General features: G+C 37.3%; 1 protein-coding gene across 1 annotated transcript; it reads right to left on the bottom strand.

Moving 5' to 3' along the window:
* Positions 1–14,133: 14,133 nt before the first annotated feature.
* On the bottom strand, positions 14,134–15,533 carry LOC137744382 (protein ANTAGONIST OF LIKE HETEROCHROMATIN PROTEIN 1-like). The gene is made up of 3 exons (XM_088682061.1): positions 15,121–15,533; positions 14,819–15,044; positions 14,134–14,742 (listed from the first exon to the last, which is right to left on the bottom strand). The coding sequence occupies exons 1-3, from the start codon at positions 15,406–15,408 to the stop codon at positions 14,276–14,278; spliced, it is 981 nt and encodes a 326-aa protein (XP_088538187.1). The 5' UTR covers positions 15,409–15,533; the 3' UTR covers positions 14,134–14,275.
* Between the last annotated feature and the right edge of the window lie 7,244 nt (positions 15,534–22,777).

Here is a 22,777-nt window from a genome sequence, read left to right as displayed (position 1 = left end):
TTGGAAAAACAAACACAAGGTCATTGCATTCCACGGGTACAACCAATACTGTATATTACTAACGTGTGTGTGCAGAAATTCAAGAGTAGAATCGGAGAAGCTTTCACTCTCATCTCGGCCCATCAAAGTTAATATAGAGTCAAGCATTTGGTCCCTTCTTTTTAAATGGAAAGGATGAGCCATTTTCTGCAGACCCTACTTTGAAGGGCATCTGGTCATCGTCATAACCTAGTACTCATTGTGATCAGTTTTGCATACTCCAGATGCTTCTCAACGAGTGATGAAGTGGGTGTTGGAACCTAGCCAATACGGCTTAGCATACCAACCCCGCATAGTGATAAAAGCCCAGACATTGGCGGACTTCATAGTAGAATTCACCCCAAGCCTAAAGGACGCAACAACTCAGCCCGAAAACACCCTAGAGGCAGCCAACCAAGCCATAACCATACCATCCCTACCTGTTGGAGATTTTTGGCTTTTGAAAGTCGATGGATCATCTAACCACCAAGGATCGAGGGCAGGTCTAGTTCTTACTACCCTGGGCGGTTCGATGCTCAAGTAGGCGATCACTCTAAGATTCAAGACATCAAACAACGAAGCAAAGTGTAAAGTCCTACTAGCAAGTCTTCGATTGGCAAAAGACCTAACGGTGAAAAAGCTCACAATCTATTCCGATTCCCAGCTAATCATCAACCAAATTTTAAAGGAGTACGCAGCAAAGTATCCAAGGATGGCCCGATACCTTGAGAAGGTATGAGAGCAGCTAAGGATGTTCCAAGCGTACACACTCATTCAGGTTCCACGAGCAAAAAATGCCCATGCAGATGCACTAGCAAGCCTAGGCTCCACACTAGACCATCAGCTCAAGTGCTTCATCCCAGTCGAGTACTTGGAAAAGCTAAACATAGATGAGGAACTAGTAGTCGAGGTGGTGCAGATTAGCACATCCCTGAGTTAACAAGATCCCATCATCAACTACATAATCAATAGAACACTTCCTGTAGACAGACTGGAGTCCAAGTAGCTCCAGGTGAAGGTAGCACGCTACTACATATGGAACGGCATCCTCGTTCGTAGATCCTTCTCAGGACCACGTCTTCGCTACCTATCACCTCAACGACTTGAAGATTCTTAGCTCAATCCAGGAAGACGTCTGTGGAAACCACTCAAGAGGCTGCTCCCTAGCGCAAAAAGCTTTTAACGCTGACTATTACTGGCTAACTATGCATGAAGATGCCAAGGAGTATGTACAAAGGTGCAACAGCTGCCAGCGTTTCAAGCCCATGCCTACACTACCTGCCAGCGAACTCTACCCGCAGATAAGCCCTTGGCTATTCATGCAGTTGGTGATTGACCTGGTAGGACCAATGTCGCCTACTACAAGGGGCAGAGGCATGATGATCGTGGCGACTGATTACTTCACAAAATGGGTCGAAGCTGAACCCATGACTACCACTACCCAGACGAACATAGAGCGCTTTATATGGAAGAACATCATATGCCGCTTCAGTATCCCACACTCCATCGTCACCAACAAAGGTCCACAGTTCGTGGGCAAAGACTTGGCGAGATTCTTCAAAAAATATGGCATAAAACTTCATATGTCCATGCCTCGATATCTGCAAAGTAATAGGCAAGTCGATGTGTCCAACAAAACCATCATCGACTGCCTTAAGAAGACCCTCTCAGACAAAAATGGTAAGTGGCCAAATGAGCTTCCCGATGTTTTATGGGTATATCGTACCACCAAAAGACGAGCAACCGGTGAAACTCCATTCTCCTTAGCGTATGGCTCTGAGGTGATCATTCATCCCAACGTCATGGTGCCAAGTATCAGCATTGTATTGCCAAATTTAGAGCAGAATGAGAATGAGATGGCCACCAACTTAGACTCGGTAGAGGAAGAGTACGAGAAGGTTATCACCCGCATTGCGGCTTATCAGCAGTAGCTCCTCTCCAAATACAACAAGAGGGAAAAAATCCGATAGTTCCAACCAAAATACTTAGTCCTCAGAAAAACCTTCATCACCGCCCGACGGGAAGTCTCCAAAAAGATGGCTTCCATCTGGGAAGGTCCGTACAAAATTAGCCAAGTAAGAAGAATGGGCAGTTACACCCTTACCACTATGAGCAACAAAGAAATAGACAAGCAATGGAATGTCTACAACCTGAAAAAGTACTACGTGTGACCTCTTACCATTCCTTGGACCCTGTTCAAGATAAAAAAGTTCGAATACTTAAGCAGCTCGATGAACAAGACCTCGCATACTGAGAATTATCAGTTGTTATGACATTACTGCCTATGAGCAAAGTTAATAAAAGCCTCTACTTTCAATGAAGATCGAAGGAATTATTCACAAGCCTGGGCCAAATGCATGAAACTACATCTCCTTCCTCTGAAAATATATCTCCAGCCACTACTATGTGCTCTAACCTCTCCAATTCAACACCTTCCTCCATCGCAATTTAGAATATTGGTTCAATGGTTCAATGTTCCGATCTTCTGGTGGTATAACCTCACCGGTGACGGATCTCAAATGGCTCCACCTAAGTATCTCTGTGATTCATCTGGAAATCGCACATCCACCTTGAATCCTGCCTTTGTTGCCTGGTATGAAAATGATCAGAATATATTGATTTGGATCAACTCAACTTTCTCCGATTCCTAGATTCCTTATATTGTTAGTGTAAATTCCTCTCAAAAACTCTGGTCCAAGCTCAAATCAAGACTCACTATGGCTTCGCAGTTTCATCTCTATGAACTCCAATCTCGGCTTCATACTATAACCAAAAGTGATTCCGCCTTATATCTTCAACGAATTGAAGAAATTGGTGATGCCTTAGCCAGCGCCAGTGTTTTGATTGATGATTCTAAGTTGATCTCTGTCATTCTTCACGATTTACCTCTTGAGTTTGACTCATTCGTTGATGCAATTTAATTTCGAATTGGATCTACAACACTTGATGAACTTCATGGCCTATACCTAAGCAAGGAAATTCAGACAATCGCAATCCTTTGCACCAATTCAGGCACTCAACATATCCACTAGACTTATGCCTACTCCTCATGATCAACAAATCTCTTAGGCTTACAATGCTTAGAATTTCTCTAATTTTCATCAAGGTTATGGCTCAGATCGCAATTTCTCAAACCTTAGAAATTCTTAGAATCGAGAAAATTTTAAGAACAACAATCAACGCAACAACTTCAATCAGTCCAATAATCAGAGGCAATCCTCTCAATCTGCATTATGTGCCAACACCTCTGCATCTTAGCACAAATAGTTGCTTAACTCTGGTGCATCATCTCACATGACTAACTCATATGCAAAGCTGCAAAATCCTAAATCCTACACTAGTCCTGAGCAAGTATACATTAGAGATGGCAAAGGTTTGCTTATACTTTATCTTGGCTCTTCTAACATGCCTACTTCTACTCATTGTTTTGATCTTTAACATGTTTTACATGTCTATGAATTAAAGCAAGATTTGATTTCTACCAACAAATTTATTCTTGATAATCCATAATCAGTACATCTATATCCTTTTCACTTTATTGCGAACGATCTTTCTTCGGATAAGGTACTTTTTAAAGGACATGTGAGAGAAGGTTTCTATCCCTTTGACACTACAACCTTCATTATTGGCAATCAACATGCTTTTGCAACAGCTTTTAAAGCTTCTCAGGACGTATGGCATCAAGGATTAGGCCATCCCTCTTATAGAATACTAAATAAAGTTGTTTCTCATTCTAGTATTTCATTCTTTGGTAGTATACATAAGTCTCTGTGCTCTAGTTGTGTTATGGGAAAATGTTCAAAATTGCCATTCTCTTTTGTTTCTTGTTCTGCAAGTAGGCCATTAGAGCTTTTACATATAGAAATATGGGAACCAGCGCCAATTGTATTTGTACAAGGCTTTAGATATTACATCATCTTTGTTGATGATTACACAAAATACTGTTGGTTCTTTTCACTTACATATAAATATGAAGTATTCTCTACTTTCATTCATTTCAAGTCTATGGTTGAGAATTTGTTGTGCACTAAGATTGTCACTCTGAGATTTGACTCTGGTGGAGAGTTTCTTAGCTATCAATTCTCCAATTTGTTAAGGGAAAATGGTATTATTCACCAACTCAATTGTCTTCGTACTCCAAACCAAAATGGATGTGCTAAAAGGAAGCACAGACACCTAGTTGAAACAGCAAGAACTTTTCTTGCAGGTTCAAAGGTTCCATATGAATTTTAGGTTGATGCTTTTGCTACTGCAATATATCTAATCAACAGGCTTCTCACTGCCCTTAAGAGCTTGGTATAAGTCATTGTTTAGATATATTGCAATGGCAAAAGTAAATCCAACTATGTCTGTCAACTACATAAGTCATTGTATAGACTTAAACAAGCCCCTAAAGCTTGTTATGAGAAGCTATATACTGCCCAATCTTCTCTGGGATTCACTGGTTCACAAAATGACCATTCTCTCATTGTTAAAAAGGATTCATCCTTAGTATTCATCCTAGTATATGTTGATGATATACTGGCAACCTATTTCATATCAAAGACTTGGGATCTCTCCATTACTTTCTTGGAATTAAGGTAAAAAGATCATCATCCGGGATCTTTCTTTGTCAAACTAAGTACATTCTTGATTTACTTAAGAAATCAAACATGGATGGTGCAAAACCTTGTACAACTCCACTTAGCACTTTCTCCTTGGATCATGAATCTGTAATATTGTCAAACCCTACAGATTATAGATCCTTAGTTGGTGGATTACAATATCTCACTTGGTCCAAGACAGACCTCTCTTTTGCAGTGAATTTAGTTTGCCAGTTCATACATCAACCAAGAGAATCCCACCTACAAGCTCTTAAGCACATTCTTAGATATCTCAAAGGAACTCTAGAGCTTGGTCTTTGGTTTCCAACTAGTTCAAAATCACTTAGAATCAATGCCTCTTTGATGCAAATTGGGCAGACTGTCACATAGTTAGGAGATCCACATATGGCTTTTGCATCTTTTTGGGCAATTCTTTAATTAGTTGAAGTGCTAAGAAACAACCAATAGTGGCATGATCTTCCACTGAAGTTGAATACAAATCTTTGGCAAATACTACAACATGGATCTGTAAGTTATTAGTTGATATTGGTCTGCAACTTCCATGTCCTCCCAACCTCCCAAGCTTTGGTGTGACAACATCTCAGCTATCTCCCTAGCTAAGAATCCTATCTTCCATGCAAGGACGAAACATGTGGAGATTGACTACCACTACATTCGAGAAAAGGTTTTACCCAAAGCTATTTCAATTCATTTCATTTGCACCCAAAGATCAAATTGCTGACATATGCGCAAAGTCTCTTTAGGCTCAATTCCATCTTCTCGTAGACAAACTCTCACTTCGAACACCTCATTTTAGTTTGAGGGGGGATATTAAGTGTAGTATTGTAAGGGATAAAACTTAGTTGATATTTCTGTTATAGTTAGTTTTCTTTTAGTTGTAAATTTGTTGATGAGCTGTCATTCTCAAATGGTTTATTTGCTTGTAAATATAAGCATCAAGTGTAATTTCATCAATTAAGAAATGGAAAGATAATTTTCCTATCAAATTAAACCAAACTTCACAAATAAATCGGAAATTCTTGCCCAAACTCAATCCAAGACGTTTTGGACTAGAAATCATCTTGGACTCAATGGAATTTGACTGGTTTCCATCCCCGGAAACTAGAGAATGAATGCAGAGGTGCACAAAGGTTAAAACCCTATAATTTCAGCTCAAAACAACATGCATGAAATGGATTTGTAACCTAGAATCAAATAAAAATGAAACTGAGTTTGATTGATAGCTAAGTAGGCGTGTTTCACCTTGATACTCACCGAGAAACTCAAAGAGAATAGATGCTCGAGTTCGACACCTCCACGACCCCAAACCTCGCATGCAAGACTACCAAAACACTCCACAAGTCATTCTGGATCCAATGGTGGTGATTTGGTGTCGAAATTTGTTCGGAATTGGTGGTGGTGTGTTGGTATACCAAGTGCAGTCCATGATGAAAGATGGTTTCAAATCTCAAGAAGTCTTTAGAGAGACTAATGATACAATGAAAAATACTACATTAAAGGAATGTACTGGTTAGCTCATTCACCTTAGACATTGGAACTGCAAATGACATTAATCAAACATGGGAAATTTATGTGGTGTATGAATATATGGAGTTCCAAGGCTAATGCATTGGATGGTGCATGAATGTTAAGACTTCCTATGATAGTGGTGGTGTTAATTCTTGAACTCACTAGGATGTTCCATCCATGCATATAAATAGAGGTGGCATTTCACCATTGAAGATCATCCAAAAAAGTAAGAATACGGCTTCAAAACAAAAAGTGAGAGTTCTAAGAGGTTTTCCACTCCAAGATTAAGAATGATAGTGTTCCATCACAAATTGTGTGAGTAAGATTTAGTATTAGAGAGAGGGTGTGTTATCCTTTCTTTTATTCATCAACCATTGTCTTTGGCTTCGAAAGATTATTCTTGTAGTACCCATTATTTTGATATAGTGGAAGATTGATTGCTGCCCCGTGGACTTAGGCACCACGTAAATCTTTGGTTTCTATCTTTCTACTTTACTTTGTATTTTTTTTCTCTATCCTTTAGTACCGTCAATCCTAATGATGAGTGCATATTTTACTATTTATTTTATCCCTAAAAGCAACATTTTCTAGTGATAAGTTTGCCTTTAATTAAGGTCGTGGCATGTTTATATCTTTTTTGTGGGCGCCATCAGGTTTCAATGTGATACATCTTTATTTTTTCATTTTCTTTGTTATGCAGGAAGGATGATCAGCACATGAACATCTTACTATGGCTTACCCTTACTATTTCTTTTGCATGACCAACACTCCTCTCTAAATTGTTAGAGAAAAGGGAACGTTTGGCTTTTGGTTTTCATCAATTGTCATGGCACTAGTAGAAAAAACTATTTGCACGACAGAATTTTAGACAACGAAGCAAAATTTGTTGCTATAGGTAGTCAAGTGCGACGAAAATGAGACACCGTCACGCAATATTGTAGAACATTGCGCAACGACAATTTTCGTCGCAAAAAAGATCTTTGCACGACGAAAAACAACGTAGTCGTGCAAACTACAGGAAAAAACGTAGGTAAAGTCTTTTTGTTTTTAGGCAAAAATAATGTGCGACGAATCATTTCTCGCTGAGGTGTTGCACGACAAAGTGTTCATCGCGCAAGTTTTTTACTCTAGACTGTCAGTTATTTGAGTCAGAAGATTCAATGCCATTGTATCAGAGAAATCAAATGAGGCATTTATTGAGGGATTTTGCGTGACAAATTGTTCGTGGGGTAAGGTGGCCAAGTTTCCTATAAATAACCAATTTTGCTATCGATATTTCTCAAACCTTTTCTTAGGTTACAACTGCAGTTGTTATTTAAATTTAAGCACGATGGCCGACTCAGATGATCGTTCGTCAAAGAGAATGGAGGGCGAAAGTTCCGAAAAAGGTAATACCTAGTAAATTATGTGTTTTGTATATAAGTTCCGAAAAAGGTAATACCTAGTAAATTATGTGTTTTGTATATAGTTTATATTTTGCATTAGTATTTTTAATATATTTTTCTAGTAGACAAGAAAACTGCGCCCGTGGTTTGATACATTTTTGGTGAGACTCGCTACCGGATCAATTTTGAAAAATTAATGGGAGTTTAGAAGTCGGTTATGCGCAACAAGTTTACGCGTGCCGTGCATAAATTAGTGCATGAGAAATGCGATGTGGATTGAGAATCTTAGAGAGCCGTCCCTGAGGAGATAAAGACGCACTTGATCGATAAATAAGAGCTTGAATGAGACATTGACAAGAGTGACCCGAATTTGATGAAGTGCGTCGACAACATATTCAAATCCTCTTTCCGGGAGTGGAAGTTTGATGTTGAATGTGAGGAAGAACTGAACCGAATACCTGAACCACCAGTGGCGGAATAGAATTCTATTTTTCTTTTTCTTTTTCTTTTATGGTTAATTAAATAATAACATTTGGGTTTTAAGTTTTTATTTATAAATGTTATTACTTTTTAAGATGCGATTTTAAATTTTTTTGTTCAATAAAATATTATTGTAATAAATGACTATATAAATTAAATATGCATGAATGCTTTAATTAATTTAAACATTTTTAGATTTGTTCGGGTGTAATTTAATTCTTTGTTTATTAAATATGTATGTGATTTAAAATAAATAAAGTAATAAATGAAAAAAGTATTAAAAAAAAAGTTTAACTAATGCGTGACGAAACCAGTGTCTGTCGCAGTGCGACGAACACCATCTCAGGGCGTAAAGGTTATTAGAAAACACGGGAATGGTCATGAGTTGGCACCAAAAAGTGGAATGTATATGTTTTATGCGACGATATTTTCATCGCACATGGTGGGTCAAAAAGCAAGGTAAAAGAGAACAAATTTGGCTCTAAAATTTCGAATGCATAGGTGTTGCGTGACGAACTAAATAAAGTAATAAATGAAAAAAGTATTTAAAAAAACAAAGTTTAACTAATGCGCGACAAAACCAGTGTATGTTGCACAAAACGTAATTGCGCAACAAACACCGTCTCGTCTCACAAAGGTTATCAGAAAACGCGGGAATGGTCATGAGTTGGTGCTAGAAACTGGAATGTATATGTTTTACGCGACGATATTTTCATAGCGCATGGTGGGTCAAAAAAAGGAGGTAAAGGAGAACAAATTTGGCGCTAAAATTTCAAATGCATAGGTGTTGCGCGACAAATGGTTCATCGCGGAAGAGTATGACATTTTAAGTCAGTTTCCTAGATGCAGAGAGGCAGAAACTACAAATTCATTGCAGCTTTACCTCTCTTCCCTTAGCTCACTGTCTCTCCTCTCCCTTAGCTCGATTACTAGCTCTCATTCTCTTGCTCTTCATCACCTATATCATTTGGTAAGCGAATTTGTTTTGAATATGTTTTTGGAAATTACACAATGAAACTAACAAAATTATATTTGTTGTGTGTAGGTGTTTTTTTTTTTTTAAACGACTATAGGCGAGGAATGAATTAGGAGGTATATTTTCTTCAACTATTTTGTTAATCTTAATTGTAGTTTATTTTTTATTTTTTTAGCATTACTGAGATATAATTTATTTGTATGCAAACATTTTTGTACAGCTTGTACAAAAATTGTTTCTGTTGTACAAACTTAAGTTAACTTCGTACGTTATTTTCATGAAAACTTAGTTTCCCATTTGAGAATTAGTTGGATTTTGCGCATGAATGCAAAAGCATGACTGTGGTCCAATTAATTCTTGAATTGTCCTATTTTTTGGACAGTTTGGGATTGCATAGTTATGCGTCGTAGTTTGTGGTTCACTGATTAGATTTCGATAAGGAGAAATTTGGTAGCATGTTTGTGCATTCTTCAAGTGCTGCATATGTATTTAGTATATATGTGCTACACTTGAAGAACTACAGGGATATGCTGCCAAATTATTTTGACATCAAAATCTAATCTGATAAAGCCGTAAAATATGACACGTAGCTGTGCATTCTTGAATAAGATAAGACTTTTACCGGAGGCATAAGGTGACATGTTATAATTGAAATGTTTGTAACCATTGTGATTTTTTTATTTTTTTTTTGTTAGCAGGTGATATGGATAGACAGTAGATACAAAATCCTAACAGATGTGCAAACGAATATCTGGATGGAATAAATCAGTTTATTGGTTTCGCAATGGCACATAACCAGGGTTCACCTCTAATTCGATGTCCGTGTAGGAACTGTAATAATTCAATGGTTGAGAATTATGAAAATATTTGATACCATTTAGAAAGACATGGTACGATGGAGACGTATACCACTTCGAATCATCATGGGGAACAATCTTCACATGTGACCCCATTAGTTAAGGCAGTTGAATCTTATGTTGATCCAAACGAACAAATTAGGGATATCCTAGATGATGCTTTTCCAAATGCCTCGACCAATTTTAATTAGGAAGGGGAAGATGACATCCCTTTAAGCATGGATAGTGAAGCATTTAAAAATTATGAAAAACTATTAAAAAATGCCAAAGAAGAATAAAATTGTCCTTGAGGATTTCAATACCGACAGCTATTGTGTAGTTGATGCATGGAAAAATAAAATTTTGTATGTCCAACTAGTGCTTTGATTATTTTTTGGGCATTTTCAAGAGGATGCTTCTCAAGGACAATTGTTTGCCTCAAGATCACAAAAGTGCGAAGAAGGTGTTGAATGATACGGGATTAGGCGCTAGATAATCGCCCTATACGCTAAAAGTCAAGGGTTTAAAATGACAGCTCAAAACATAATGATGAAAATTCCACAAAAAAGTTGTGCGTTATCTTCCAATAAAGCCTAGGCTTCAACATTTGTATATATCGACGCATACTGCTAGCAACATGAGATGGCATAAGGACAGACAAGTGGATGACGATTTGATGAAGCATCATGTTGATGGTCAGGCATGGAAAAAGTTTGATCATTTGTACCTCAAATTTGCGCGAGAGGCACAAAACGTAAAATTGGGGCTGGCCACAGACAGATTTAATCCGTTCAGCGTAGTATACGAAAACCATAACACTTGGCCAATCTTCACAATTCCATACAATTTGCCGCCTTTTAAATGCATGAAGAAAGAATAGATGATGATAACTATGTTGATAACCGAGGATCCGAGCAAGTCTATCGATGTTTATTTGCAACCGTTGGTCAATGAGCTGAAAGATTTGTGGGAAAACGGAGATCCAACATACGATAAATCAATTGGGCAGATGTTCACCTTGTGAGCAGCAGTGATGTGGACTATTAACAATTTTTCCGCGTATGCTATGATGTTCGGGTGGAGTACTAAGTGTTATTTGGCATGCCTAATTTGCAAGGAGGACACAATGTCGTCTTGGCATGCCGGGAAAGTTTGTTACCTAGGGCATCGTAGATGGTTGCTGTGAGACCACAAGTGGCGTCAGAACAAGACATCATTCTTCCAACACACGATGTTCCGATGGACGGTCCCGATCACAGAATCACTAGAATTCTCAGAAAAATGATCCAGCGATGATCCTTTTCCGTTTTATATGGTCAACATTTTCTGGTTAAGGACAACCTTTTAAATCTTGGGCAAGTCTATGGCTTCGTGTTATGATATTTCTACTAGCGAGGCTTTTTTATCCACAATTGTCTTCGGCAAAAGTTTTATCTTGACGAATCTGTCGCATCAATTAAAAATGATCATGTGGCAGGTATGTGGATAATTACTTCAATTGAATTCAATTTAGTTTTTATTAATTAAATATATAAAAATTAATCAAACCTTACAGACACAGTTAATTAGAAATAATATCACGTCCCAAATTCATTTATTTATTTATATGTAATGAAAGCAGCATGACACATCCCGACTCGAAATATCTACTAGGACTCCGAATCGAGCTGTGCTGACCGACACCCGGAGGGTGACAAAGCCATAAAGTATAGTGATGTGGAAAATGTGAATAAATTTAAACCTGAAAGTGCCTAAAGAAAAAGTGCGCTGTGAGTGGGGATGTACCCATTTCACACACGACGTCATAGCCACCTATACTGAGATTTGCCCAGAATCCTCATTGATACGAACTTTCAGCAGCTAAAACCTGGAGGTACAAAAAATAAGGGTGAGTGGGCCTGAAAATAAAGTTTTAATAAAAACCCTTTGAAAACGTTATAACCCCTCACTGTAAAACCCATATAATTTCCCAGAAAATAATAATACATATGTATATAGAAATCAGGCTTGAGAGCAATGAAAACCAAAGTATGTGCCATGTCAAGTATCTCAATAATAAATATGTAAGCCAAGTGCTGTGAATCAATATAAAATGATATGTCAGCCGGAGTCACCTAACGTGACCTATACGACTGAACTTATAGCTCATTAACCAATTCTTGCACACTAGTTGGAACCACCTAATGTGGTATGTACAACAGGGCTGGGTGTAAATAAGTACGCTCAAGTGCTACGATCACGTGAAGGTTGTGCGAATAATCGCAGGTCACCTACAAGTCAGAACCACCTAATGTGGTCTGTACGATAGGGCTGTGCACTAAACTTGGATCCAAGGTGAACGTGTGGTGCGGGAAGGTAGCGTTTGGTACGCAGACGGGACGGGACGGGACGGGACTGGACGGGACGGAATGGATGTTCTGTGTGATGTTTGGTACGCGCAGGACGGAATAGGACGGTTGTTCCGTCCCGCGTTTGGTAACACATGGACGGAACGGAATCAAAAGATTAAAATGACTAAAATACTCATTTTTCGTCTGTTGTTTGGTACAATTTTATGCGCGGAACGGGACAAGACTCATTTTTTTTAATTTTTTTATATTTTTTATAAGTTGTTCAAATTTGAACACTATTATCCATTATTTGTTTTTCTTGGTCCAAATGTTAATAGATATATGTTGTGTTCCACATGCAAATCCCTTTAAAATTTGTAATTTTTCCCGTTTTCTACACCTCCATTCAAATTTTCAGCACAAACCCATCAAATTTTATTATGCAAATTGCAAAACCCACACCCCAATTCAATTTTTAGTCCCTAATTTTGGTCCTTTCAATTGTGGGTTGTTGTTGTTTAGGAAGTTCAGGTTCTACAAACATTAGAATTGGCCTTGTTTAGAAGGACACCCCTCTAAATATTCCCCATTGCAGGAACAAGGCAAACCACACAAGAGCACATGAGAAATGTTGAAAAATATATAAGTTTAATGATCATGCATATCGTAAACGTTTTAGGGTTTAAACATTTAGAACTTAACCAAAGAAAATGAAATATGCATAACTTAAACATGAAATATCCGAAATCAAACATTTGTCTTGACTTAAAAAACAAATAATGTCTTGCTAAAGCAATAATGAAAACACTAGAAGTTGATAAAGTTCCTCATACTAAAACCACAAATACTAAAACTCCAAATGCTCAAAGGCTCTCCATAAACACTTTAATGAAATCTGGCTTCTGTGAGTCATCCAAGGTGGTCCAAATACCCATTAGATCGGTATCTTTCACTAACTTCATTGAAATTCTTAGCACCTGATCGTATGGAAGACCCATGGCCTAAAGCTCAGAAGGTAGTCTAGCTTTTGCTTCTCTAAAAGTAAAACTTTCACCTAATTTCTTCATTTCAGTAACAGCTTTATTCCAACCTTCACTGATAACAGATACAATATTTGCATCACCATCATTCCTACTCATCTTCCTCTTCCTAACAGGTTGAGAAGCACTAGATGTAGCAACAAAAGGACATGGGGTGGGTGAAAGTGGAGGCATCTCGGAAGTCTCACAATCCTCACTTTCCAAACCCATATTTTCGATTGCATCTGCTGCTGATTCAGCCATACTACCCGTGGCTTGGTCTCTCCCAAACACCGTACATAACCGTGGATACAACGGGAATGGCTTATTTGGTTTGCAAGATGCATTAGGATGTTTCTACAATAACCCAAAGAAATCAAGGTTAAAACTTTCAAAGCAACTAATTGATAAAGAATAAGGAAAAAAAAATTTACCTTCACCCACTCCTGTAGTATTTCGTCACTATCCACAATAACACATTTTTTCTCATCATCCCAACCAAATCCAGATGTATTCATCATGTCATATGCAGACGAATACTTTTCTTTCAGACGCTTCAATTTGTTTTGTATATGTTTCGGCTCTATATTAATGCCAGGAATCTGTTCCCTCATCTTGGAGGCAACCGTTACAAAAGTATCAGCCTTAAAACTGCCGGTCTCACACCTAACACCATCAGCAACCATCTCCTCGAGGATGGTAAGTAGTACATCCTCCTCATGATCAATCCAATTACGTGAGGTGGCCATATAATCTATCAAAGAAGCCATATATTACATAAGTAACACAAATAAACATAGATATAATGAATAGAAAACCACATTCATGTGTTGTTGTTTCCATTGAAATCTTTAAATTAGAAACACAATCAAATGACAATGACTAAATTTATATTAGTTGTACTAACTACGCCCTAATTTTAAAATTTATTAAAATTTAGTAACACAAATAAACATATCAAAGAAGCCATAACATCCATATAACTCCCAATTACCACATTACAATAACAAACATCTCAATAGTCTTGATGTTACGAATTTTCAAGCCAATTACAACAACTACATTGAGTCCACATCTCAATAAAAGACAATTACAACAACTACCATGTCAACCAATTTTCAAGCCCTCATTCCTCTCCACTCATCATAAATTTCTCTTGCAAGATCATCCCTCCATTGAGTCCATATCTGGCTTGACTCAACGGTTTCAATGTAGGCTAATACTTCTGGTAAATCTTCCCCTATAGGTAATTCATCAAATGCAAGCCTTGCATTTTCCTCAGGATCAACTGCCATATATATTCTGATAAAATTATAAAGTAAACTACATGCGGTGATCATTCGTCCCTGAATCTTGATTGGATAGTGGGAAGGACTTCGTAAGATAGCCCAACGTCGTTTGAGGAGGCCAAAACATCTCTCAATGACATTCCTAGCACGTGAGTGTTTCATATTAAAATATTCTTCATGATTCCTAGGTGCACGTGAATTGTCTTCCCACTCTTGCAAATGGTATCTAGTGCCTCTATACAGTGCCAGAAAACCCTCACCATTCGTATATCCGGAATCAACCAAATAGTATGTACCTATATTAGTTGATAATAAATTTTAGTTGTTGGCCAACAAAGGTAAGGAAAAATGCTAGATGCTTGTCTATCTTACCAGTTGGGACGTTGAGGCCATTAGCTCTAGTAACAGCGTCACCAAGAACTCTCGAATCAGTAGCTGATCCCTCCCAACCGGATAACACATATACGAATTTGAGGTCGTGTGTGCATACGCCTAACACATTAGTTGATATATGACCCTTCCTTGTTCTATATCTTGGTCTATCAACATCAGGCACAGTGACCCCTATGTATGTTCCATCTAGCGCTCCTAAGCAACCCTAGACAAAAGAAAAACTTATATTAATTAGCAACTACAAATAATTATGTTATTAATGATTTTACTATGATTAGTACCTTGAAGCATTTCCATCTCGATTTCGTGCAATCCTCTGGGATAGGGGTTGGTTTTGCAAACAACACTTCTTGCAAACTGAGCAACGCACGCAATACTCTACGGACATACCGACTGATAGTTTCACTAGACCTAATGAATCTAACTTGCATTGACCTATTTTTATTGTGGTGGGCTAATATGTTAACAAAAGTAGCTACTTGCTCCTCTATTGTAACATGACCATCATCTACCAATCCACCACGAGTTTGTAGTAAATCACATAAAACTGCAAATGCATTCCTATCCATTCGTAGCTCCCACAAACAGTTAGTATCACTCAATCGCGTGATACGATTTATTTCCTCTCTCCTAACATGAAGTCTAACAAATGTCCTCTGCTCTAAACTAGCTATTTCGCGTTGTCTCCTTTGTTGTTGTCTATACCTCAACAATTGTGCATTCATAGTAAAAACTTGTGCCATTATAATCCAAACGTTCAAAAGAACAAAGAATTGAGTCTCATATTCATCCATACCTTCACATGCAAAAAAATAACACATGAATGAGTGGAGCATCAACATACGCTAAATTCATTTTAGATACTTGGACTTGGTAAAATTAAGCAAACACATACAAGAGCTTCAACACGAAAAATATGACAACAATGTCCCACACTTTTTGCAAGGGTAAGGGTCTGCTCAACAACATATCAATTTTTCTCTAACTTCAATTTATATTCACTTTTCCATCCATCTAAAGAATTATGAACACATAAAACCGATGATCATATGGAAAGGAAGAAAAAAGAAGGGAGATGGAGTGAAACCTTGAGCAATTTGAGCACGTTGCTTTTCTTTGGTTAACTCTTGATAAGCTTGTTATAGATAACAAACCTTAAGTTTTTTAGAACAAATAAGATATTGATTGCATAACAAAAAAGTTGACATGAGATTTATATTCACATATCTAGCTAAGTTATGTTTTTACATTACTTAAAGTTATTGTTTATGAGAAATCATGTTTTAGGATATGACCTTGATTTATAAAGTTTGTTAAAATAGTAAATCAAAACGCAGTAACATGTTAAATCATGTCGACGCAAACATGAAACGATTAGTCAATTCGAATGCACACGTACAAAATGTGGTACGTGATTAGACCGTTTAATATTCATAAGTATAAAATGACATGTAAATATGATATTTCATCAATAGTACAGTTGATGCAATTGAGCACTTCAGTAGTAAGGTTAGACTAATCTTCCCAAGACCAATAACAATACAGTTTATTTTTTAATTGAACATGACCAATTATAAAATCAAAGATGAAATTAGATGCAAGATTATTTGGGGCCACATATTTAAATAGGTTACCCAATAGAATTGTTACAGTGAATTATTGGTCCTTATATGTGTAATGGAAGGTCTAATTTTTTTATTCAACCATTTTCACTATGAGGCTATATTTGATGATATCCTTCTAGAGACTTGCCTCTTCTTATTTGATAGGTCCTCGTCCATAGGAATTTGACATGCTTTCAAGTATTGAGGAACTAGAACTATGAATAATTATTATTATTTTAAAAAAAATGGTGTTGCTAAGTCCACACAACCTAGCCTTTTACATCATCCTCTTTAATCACAACACTAGCTAGTGCATATCATTAGAAGTTTGATATTACTTTAAGCAATACTAGCGTCAGTCATTCATGTAGTTGTAATGATTGCAAGACTGTAAGTTGTCAATGCACTACAAATAAGCGACAATTATTTACAGATGTGTAAGCGACTAATATATTAAAGACAAGTCTATTGAAGACAATTATTATAGATGGACCAAATGTTTCTTTATGCCCTTGGCATTGGAGCCAATATGGAAATGATAGTGGCATATGCCCTTATCATACTTCAGAAAGTTTCCTTGTGATTTCATGGATATAAAGTTTGAATTATAGAGTATAATCAAGCAAGGACTCTCATCTTCAATCAATTTGGATAAGCCTTAAACTAAGGTGGTCACCAATGAAATGCAGTCAAAAATCAACAAAAGATCACACTATGTAGTCTTCCATCTTACATGCAAAGCTATAAATTAAATTAATGCCTTGAAGGCAAAGCATATAGCTAGGGTTAGTGGTTTGTTTAGGTAAATAGAGTGGATCTCTAAGAATTTTTTTTTTAAAGTGCGGTAAAGCAATGAGGGAAGCTTGATTTGGAAAAGCGCCAACTCTCCAAAATCCATCGGATCACTTCCTTAAGACCATAAACAAAGATTTTGAGCAGGTAAGAAAATCTCTTTGAAAACAAGAAGTCACACAACATGCTAATAAACCTTTAGAAATCTAATAGAACTTTGTAACATGCCGCAGGACATTGAGCAAGGCGTAACCACACCAACAGAAGTAGCAATTGATACTCTAATAAGGTCCTAATAAAGAATCTGAAACCTTTCAACAAGTTCAAAGACAAGTAGCTGAACTGTGTAAACAGGTAAACTAGTAATCAGATTCATAGAAGTAATTACGTATGAACCTTTTTGAATAAAATTTCAAATTGCAGTAGTGACCCCAGGATTAGTGGGGGGCAACATCGACTAACATTAATTCACATGAAATTTAGGACTCTGGTGAAAAATTGGAGAAGAAAAGCCGAGCTGGCTTTCTTACACAATCTCTCGTACTTACACAAGAAGATCCTTCATGAACATGCATAGAGATCGAGGCTATTACTGGTTGCGCCTAGCTATCTGCATCTCCATGACCCTAGGCCTCGGTACTATCTATCATGAGCTTGGATATGTTATAGATCTATTCAAGTAAGTGAGCTATGTATACAAGGAAATTGTCCCCTTAATAGGTAGTTAACATTCGTATTCGTATGTTGCAGGCAAGAGTCTTGCTGCTAGCGTACATATCTAGTTTTCTAACTTTCATAATAAGAAGAAAATTACTGGGTAGTGGAAATGTCAACCACACAAACAGAGAACAAATAAAAAACATTTGAGCAATCGAAGAAATAGAGACCGAGAGCTACACAAAAACAGATCGAACCTGGAACGAAGATGCAGAGCTGAAGATGCTGCAGAAGAGGATGAGGAGGAAGGTTCGCAGAGCTGCTACACGGAAGAGTTGCGAAGAGGAGATGTAGAGCTGCTACACAGAAGAGGACGAGGAGGAAGGTTGCGAAGGGAAGATGCAGAGGTGAAGAGGCTACACGGAAGAAGATGAGGAGGAAAGGGAAGATGCAGAAGGAGGAACACGACGGCTGAGAAAAATAGAAGATAGTTTTTAGGGTTTGTTGTGTGATTTTTTGATGTAAATTTTGAAAAATACAAGGGGCATTTTTGTCTTAAAATTTTGGAAATTTCTGTCCCACAGACATGGAACAACCCGTTCCAGGGGGGGAGGAGGGACAAAAAATCATCTAAAACTTGTTCCGTGGAACAACGCGTTCCACTCATTTTAGGCGCACCAAACGTGGGACGGAACGCCTCGTCCCACTCTGTTCCGTCCCATCCCGCGTACCAAACGCGACCGAAGTGAACATCACGTGAAGGACTGTGCCCTGGCCACGAGCGGGAGCACTAACACCGGGGTGCAGGATAATGAGCTCTACAAGCCTCTACGTATAACCATAACCAATGCAACCAATGCAACCACTAACATCATACAGTACTCACCTGAAACTTACCTGGCCTCCGCAATGTCATACAATAGTATGCATATACATACCAATGCATATAATAAAATGAAATGCAAGCATGACATGGCATTTAAAAGAATACGCTCGTTTCAAAACAGTTGTTGGGAAAATGTAAAGCATATATACATGTATATATATATATATATATATATATATATATATATATAACCAAAAGCCCACTCACTTAGAGCCCGCGCTACAACTCCCTAGCACAAACATCAAGGCGTCACGAACGATCGGCGCCTAGAACAATTATCAAATCATGACTTAGAATGCTTATCAATAGAACATATAACTTACATATCCTATTCGGGAAGATCCATATGTCGAATTCCCGATCCGTAAGTTTCTAATATCCTCAAATATTAGATATTATAACATATCAAAGTTTAGTGACGATCCAACGGTCGGATCATCAATTGCTATAATAATCAAGTGATAGACCTTAATGGAACTAAGTTCAAATGACGGAAATTCGTCAATTGGACTTCACCAATGGAATCAGGGTATTCAAATTTAGCCTAGGAAGGTCAGGGGACATCTCGGCCCACGCACCGCCGCAGGTGGTGGACAGCCGCCCCGACTTGCCGAAAAATTCAACTATTTCTAAAAATTCTCAAACTTCACAGAAATGAATATCTCAATGAGTAGAGTAACTTTCATACTTGTGACTTAGGCCAATTTGGGCGGGAAATGTCCCAATTTCACGAAAACCCGCCGGAAACCCTATAAAGGGTATTCTTGATTCAACTCCAAACAAGCTCTGATGCCTCCAAAGTTGATTGGGCTTTGTTTCTGGGTTCATGGAGAGTCTATTAGTGGTGTTAATTGAATGGAAACAATTCAGGTTTGGTGGATCTCAACCGAGGGTCCTCACGGTACCCATGGCTCCACCAGATTTTGCTCCAAAAATTTGGAGCATTCCAGAAAATAACTAATTTACTAAAATGCCGCCGACTGTAAACGTTAATATCTCCTTCGTTATAACTCCAAATCACGATCCGTTGCGCCCACACGTCCATAGCGACGAGTACTACCGGAATACACCAAGAAAATGAACCTTACGTGACACGACACGGCAGTCAACAAAAGTCAACACTTTGTCTCAAAGTGCATTTTCATAAATTTACCTTTTTAAAATTATAAAAAATCATAATAATTGGGAACGGGTCGTTACAAGTATCTCAAAGAATCGCAATTATGAAAATCCATCACGTAAATCATGTTTCCAACAGTAAACCATGCTATACTCGGTCATAGTCATTTTCAAAATCATTTATTTATATTAATGAAGACCATTTTTGAAATCAGAAGTCCACTCATCTCCAGCTAGCTCTCGCTTGAGGAGCCTTGTCTTTTATCAATCTTGGTTAATTTTGTACCAAGACTAATAATAATAATATCACGTTCCAAATTCGAAGACATATTACATCATTTAATTTTATTTAATCTTATTATTGCATCTAACTTTTGAATTAGATTGCTTACGTACTCTATGAACTGATCAGGCCAATTGTAATTCACTTTCTGTAAGAGAATTTCAACGTAAGCTACTTGTGTTATTCCCGAAACGAAATGAAATGACAATGGGAAGAATCTGCCCTTTTTCTTTGCACTTCCTTTCCGTTATCGTAAAGCGTATGCATACACTCAATTCCCTCATAGAAGTTCATATTTTCAATATCCCCAACAACAATAAATCTGCCAACCATTTAAAATTAGACAACAACTTGCAACATCACTTTACCTCACAAAAAACATAGCCAAGGTAAATAAATTCTTAAAAATAACGGGATTAGGGTTTTTCTCCAATTTTTACCTGAGTCTTCAGTTCACACTACAACTTAGCTGCTCCAACCTGTGACTTCCTTGCGTTTCCACTACGAACACACGTCTCTCACATACAACCCAACATTCAAATTAAAAGGCTTGAATCTCAAACTTTTCACAAAAAAAAAAAAAAAAAAAAAAAAAAAAAAACCACACGAAACTTAGAATTTGGAACATCCACTTACATATTCTAGAAGCCCATAAAAAAGGAGCAATTTTACCTCTTAAGTCGAGATCCAAATCCGCTGAGATTGGCCAGAATAGGCAAAAAATTGCCGAAAACCATTGAACTTCAAGGCTCCGATCTCTGCGTACGCTTTGTTTCAACATGTGCTTATGATGTCAAATCGAATAGGGCTTTGATGAATTCTTAGAACATCTCCAATTGAAATGTAAAAAGAAAAGAAAAAAAATATCCCATCTAAATTCGAAAGCTTGTGGCAACATCAAATTTTGTTTTGCTCCCAACCCATATGTTATTTCTTATTCAATTAATATTTGTGAGATCCACTCATCAAAACAAACAAATAAAAACAAATTTTTATGTTTTATGATTGGTGCGTTATTAGGATCCACTCAACAAAACATTTAAAAAACAATTGACATTAAATTTTCTCTCATATGTCAAATTTGACAACAGTCAATCCTTGGCATATCGGTTCCAACTTCTATCTTCCTTCAATCTTTATTATGTGGTATTGCACTTAGGATTTAACATCTCCTTTGAGGATGGTTTTAGCCTCTAACATTGCAACCCGCACATCCGAAAGGAACCAAGACCAGAAGATGCAGCATCGATCAGCTCCTTGAGTTGCTTCCTTAGCTCTGATAGTTCGGGGGCCAATTTTCAGGCGCAAAGCCTTACCATATGAGAAAGTGATAGTTTCATTAAGCTAAATATATATGTGAAAAGGAATGAGTAAAACCAAGAGAAAGAAGAGAGGAGCAGCAGTAAGCTGCTGTGCGTGTTCTGCTGGGGCACGGGAAGATGTCCCTTTTAATTTTCTTTGTTGTAAAATTACCCTTTTACCTTTTAACCTAAAGCATGCACATCTTCTTCATTAAAACTTCCATTTGCGCTCAAGTGTTCGCAACAATGAGTACTATCCAAACAAAACAAAATATTGACTACCACATGTCTAGAACTCAAAGGTCTAACAAAACACGAGATTTATCCTTTTGGAGACATTTTGGTCATTTCACAGAGAAAAATTAAAGTGGTTTGTAACATTCAACCCTTAAAGTTGCTAAGAAAAATAAAATAAAATAATGGATGGATAAAAAGACCTATAAATTAACCAGGGAGGGATTGACAGAGCAAAGGTTTGAGAAAATCAAACGATAGATCTTTTTAGATTATATGTTAGATTTATCCATGACGAAGTTTAAACTCATGATGTCGTGCAAAGGGTCAACACTTTTCCATCACTATAGTAAATGCAAATGGCCACTTGCACTAAGAGAGAGAAAATTAAGTAACAAATCATTTCTTCTGTATCGTTGTTAACAACAACGGAACAGATGAAGTGGGTTTTGGATCTGTAGCGGCGATGAAGTGGTGCTTTGGCTCTTCAGTCGGGGAAAAATTTGTTAGTCAGATAAGGTATGCAAATTTCTATATCTAATTTGCTCTTGGATAGAAATATATCTACGGCACGTCATTTTAATGTTATTGCTTTACCTTTTCTTTAAGTTTTAGTGTTTTATTATCTATTTTTTTTTCTTGTATTTTGTAATTAGCATAATTAGTAGTGTAGGTTTTAGACTCCAGAATCCATATTTAGAACCCATAATGTGACCAATTTGCTGGTTTGTGTGCGCGCGTGTTTGCTTGTTTATAAATTTAAAATTAAAACAAGAATAATATGTGATTAATCAAACAAATCTCTATTATTGTGTACCCTTTTTATTTGGGGTTATAGGTTGGTACATGTCTGTTCTTTATATACTGTATACTGCCATTGATTAGTACCGGAAGCTAATCAAAACATGTGTATCAACTAAAGGGAAAAGAAAAGGGAAAGGAAAATTCTATTTTTAATTGCTGCAAACATATATTCTTCGGAGAAAAAACAAATAAAACAACAACAAAGCCCTATCCCACTAAGTGGAGTCGGCTATATGAATCTTAGAACGCCATTGCACT

This window comes from Pyrus communis, chromosome 12, assembly GCF_041283825.1.
Source record: "Pyrus communis isolate YQ-2024b chromosome 12, ASM4128382v1, whole genome shotgun sequence".
In the NCBI taxonomy this organism is placed as follows: domain Eukaryota; kingdom Viridiplantae; phylum Streptophyta; class Magnoliopsida; order Rosales; family Rosaceae; genus Pyrus; species Pyrus communis.
Note: the sequence above shows the minus strand (reverse complement) of the source record. Positions and strands in the feature narration are given on the sequence as shown.

Coding starts and splice junctions, on each gene's coding strand:
- LOC137744382 (XM_088682061.1), bottom strand. CDS start 15,408: ATGGATAGGAATGCATTTGCAGTTTTATGTGATTTACTACAAACTCGT. Junction 15,045..15,120: donor CGAGATGGAAATGCTTCAAG/GTACTAATCATA, acceptor TCTTTTGTCTAG/GGTTGCTTAGGAGCGCTAGA. Junction 14,743..14,818: donor TGGCCTCAACGTCCCAACTG/GTAAGATAGACA, acceptor CAACTAATATAG/GTACATACTATTTGGTTGAT.